This window comes from Dipteris shenzhenensis, chromosome 21 (assembly GCF_047967505.1).
Source record: "Dipteris shenzhenensis isolate YYH24624 ecotype China chromosome 21, Dip_SZ_1.0, whole genome shotgun sequence".
NCBI classification, from domain to species: Eukaryota; Viridiplantae; Streptophyta; class Polypodiopsida; order Gleicheniales; family Dipteridaceae; genus Dipteris; species Dipteris shenzhenensis.
The window spans coordinates 9,951,803-9,955,127 of NC_141616.1; the positions used below are offsets into that span (position 1 = coordinate 9,951,803).

Sequence of the window (3,325 nt, forward strand, 5' to 3'; positions counted from 1 at the left end):
GCTTAATTAAGCCTAGAATGCATCAAAACTAACTACTTAATTGGTAGGGAGCATAGATGAGAATAATAAGTTGCGTACATCTCAAGTAGGTCACTTTAAAATCCCAATGGTATCGAAGCATTCTACTCTTTTTCTTGGAACTCCGTGTGCTTTAGCCCAATAATTTCACATATCTCATTGCTTTGTCATTCCCCATGAAGGAAAGAGCGAAAGCACGTGGCCTTTAAATTCTGGCAATCATGTGCGGCTTTGACCAGTGATAGCGAAGAGATGTTGCGTATTGGGCCCCTCGGCGAATCGATTTACAGGTTCCGCGTGGTGAACAGCATTAGATTTGCGCTGTAGAAATGCTCAAGATGGAGAATATACTGACCCTGCCCTGCCTATAAATCGATCAGTTGGAGTCGGTAATGGCAACCCAGACTCCAGCATCAGCTGATTCGTAAATCGCTTGGCTTATAGCTTCCTAAACCGTGCTCCGTTATCTTCTTCAGAAGCATGGAGGGTTGGGGCTCGGGTGCTATTCGTGTAGTTCAACCGCAAGTGGATTGGAAAGAGACTTTCGCTAGCCACATTTTCAAAATCAATTTACCCGGTAAGTTATCTGCTGGAGCTCCTGAGCTTAGCCCATCAGCAGTACTGAAGTTACAGATAATTCTGCTAAAGCAGTGCACACTCATTCGCCAATATTAATTGACACTCGCCTTGCAGGAGTGAAAGGAGATGATATCCAAGTGCAGCTGGAGCATGATGGGGTTCTACAAGTTACAGGAGAGCGGCGGCAAGCGGGCATTCGATTCTTCAGGAGGTTCCAACTTCCGAACACAGCAATTGGAGAAGAGGCAGAGGGAACGCTGGAGAGGGGGCTTCTGACTGTGATGATCCCCAAAGTCAGGAACGCCAGGAGGGACAAGAGGCCACTCGTGAAGGTTGTTAGCATCGTCTTTCACTAAAAGCCGACTCAAATACTTCTTTGGGCTTTAATGTAAGCAAGCAACGTAAGTTGAATTGTATAATAACCGCTTATAAGTGCTGCTTTCTCTTGTTAGCGCATCACATACGCATGTAAGCCATTTCACTCATCATTACGAGTAACCTGATCCGTCTACGATGGGCTAGCGACCCGCTTCGCTGGGAGTCAAGGATGGGATCCTTAGGTTCTTTTAAGTTTAAGGAGTAAAATTTCAGGTTTTAATTTACAAATCTAATGCTTTTTACAAAATTATCAAATTGGATCTTTAGCATTGCCTAGTGGGGGAAAATGTTTTCAGTAACATTGCATCTCTCTCTCTCTCTCTCTCTCTCTCTCTCAATCTAAAAGTTTACAAATCTCAAAGTTTGTAAGCTTGCAAAATTTCAACCAAATCCCAATGAAGCCCTAACAATGCCTTTATTTGGAAAAAAAATATTTTATACCAATAGTGTGTGTGTGTGTGGAAATGGCCCATTATATGATGACCTCTTATACCAACAACATAACAACAAAATTTTTATAAACACAACAAACATACTAATATCTAAATGCAAGTGACATAATTTAACAAAAAATGTATTCCATGAATAAGTATACTTAGTATACTTCAAACGATACATCCGAGAACAATGTATGAATATGCAAGAATATAATATGTGCATAAGTTTTCCAAAGACAAAACCCCAAATCCCACATAGTCCCTGTATCCTGAAAAGAACATAGAGGTGCTATGTGGTCTAATGATCCTAGCAACTCCTTAGGGAATCACACCACAAAATCCAAAGTGTATCCGTCCCCCAAAAAGTAGGTCACAGATATGGATAGATAAACATAGAAACAGAGCCATATATGAGGTCCACCCATAAAAGGGCAACAAAATGAACTGCCCTAATGAAAAAAGCTTGCGTCTATTTACTACAGTCACAGGTGGGAGTCGTTGACGGTTGTACTCTGGAGAGAAGTGCCGGATCACACCTATGCAAGGCAAATAAATCAAGTTAAAGAATTACAATTACCAAACCAAAAGACATTTGCAAGTCATTAGTTAGAATACTTACGTGTAGGAGAACGGATAAAGTGTAAGAAATGATATATATATTCTCCATTTTCCCCACGAAAGAAAGCATTCCATCCTACATGCTCTTCATAACCCAAAAAGCACACAGAGATCCTCTGAGGTCCATAGGCCCTTGCAACTCGTCGAGTAAGGATACGATAGTATCCAAGGTGCATGTACCTCCCAAAGAAATGATCTTCGACTTGGAGCTCCAATAAAAAACTCGAATCGGGAATGAATCTATAAGAAAAAATAGCAATGCTACAATCATCGAAGCCAATGCGATATGTCCCTCACCACGTAATCGAGACAGCAAACAATTATAAAGAAAGATCTTTCCCGATCCTCCCGAATCATCAAGAAAGAAAACCTCACCAACATCTACATATATCCTTGCCAAAATCTGATCAAATGCAACCCGCTGACAATGATTCACGGAACTTTCCATCCGTTGTCCAATCTGTGCCTCTTTCTCAGCATTAACATTCTTTCTTCTTCTAATAAACCATTTGTAGCTGACAAATATGATCTGTCGGGTATAGACGATCCATCAAACTCTGCCAACCTTTGTCCATGTTGATGAAGAATGTGATCCATGCAAACGAGTGCCTTATTTATTGCCACTACACATCAGCTGATTACATTCCCCATACTTGCTTCCAATGCATGGAAGAAATCATCTGAAAGATCGGAGGAGAACCTTTCCCACTAAAGGCCAGGAGACATTGGGTCACAAAAAACCAAAAGTGTGACAAAGAGGTGTCTCAATTGTACACTATTCTGATAAAACACAGCCTCTTGCATACACACAAACCATTCATCATCACTTTCCAACAAAACTCTGGACACACATGCTGCCTTGAAAGTTAAAAAAAATTGCCCATCAAAAGTGCATAGCTCATCAAAAGACTTGCAACCCTTGCAAATGTTAAGCAACATATGCATGAAGTAGAGCTCTCTAGCAGATGGGAAAATATTATACATTCGGCCGATGCTATTGCCCTGCTTTCTTCTAGTTCACTTTTTACCACCTTTGCTCCAAACTAACTCAGTTGAAAAGTCACCATAGAGTAAATTATTTGAGTCATTGTGTAGTTGATTATAAATGAACCATTCTATGAGAGTAGTCTTTCTATTTTGGTCTCTATCCACTATGTTTTGCACATCATCATCATCCCAAAATATAACGTTATTCATCATTGGAAGATGAACCCGCAACCTTTGGACATCTAGTTTTTCATCGTGCATAGCATACTCATAAATCCGCTAGCACGCTTCTGATGCTGACACATACT

The 3,325-nt window shown here is 40.6% G+C and overlaps 1 protein-coding gene across 1 annotated transcript; it reads left to right on the forward strand.

The window, feature by feature from the left end:
* The first annotated feature begins 404 nt into the window (after window positions 1-404).
* Window positions 405-1,139, forward strand: LOC147888472 (18.1 kDa class I heat shock protein-like). The gene is made up of 2 exons (XM_087393024.1): window positions 405-595; window positions 712-1,139. The coding sequence occupies exons 1-2, from the start codon at window positions 499-501 to the stop codon at window positions 951-953; spliced, it is 339 nt and encodes a 112-aa protein (XP_087249150.1). The 5' UTR covers window positions 405-498; the 3' UTR covers window positions 954-1,139.
* The last annotated feature ends 2,186 nt before the right edge of the window (window positions 1,140-3,325 follow it).

What these genes read in the sequence shown, in the direction of transcription:
- LOC147888472 (XM_087393024.1), top strand. Translation starts at nt 499, where the DNA reads ATGGAGGGTTGGGGCTCGGGTGCTATTCGTGTAGTTCAACCGCAAGTG. An exon ending in TTTCAAAATCAATTTACCCG is followed by an intron (nt 596 to 711) that starts GTAAGTTATCTG and finishes CTCGCCTTGCAG; the next exon opens with GAGTGAAAGGAGATGATATC.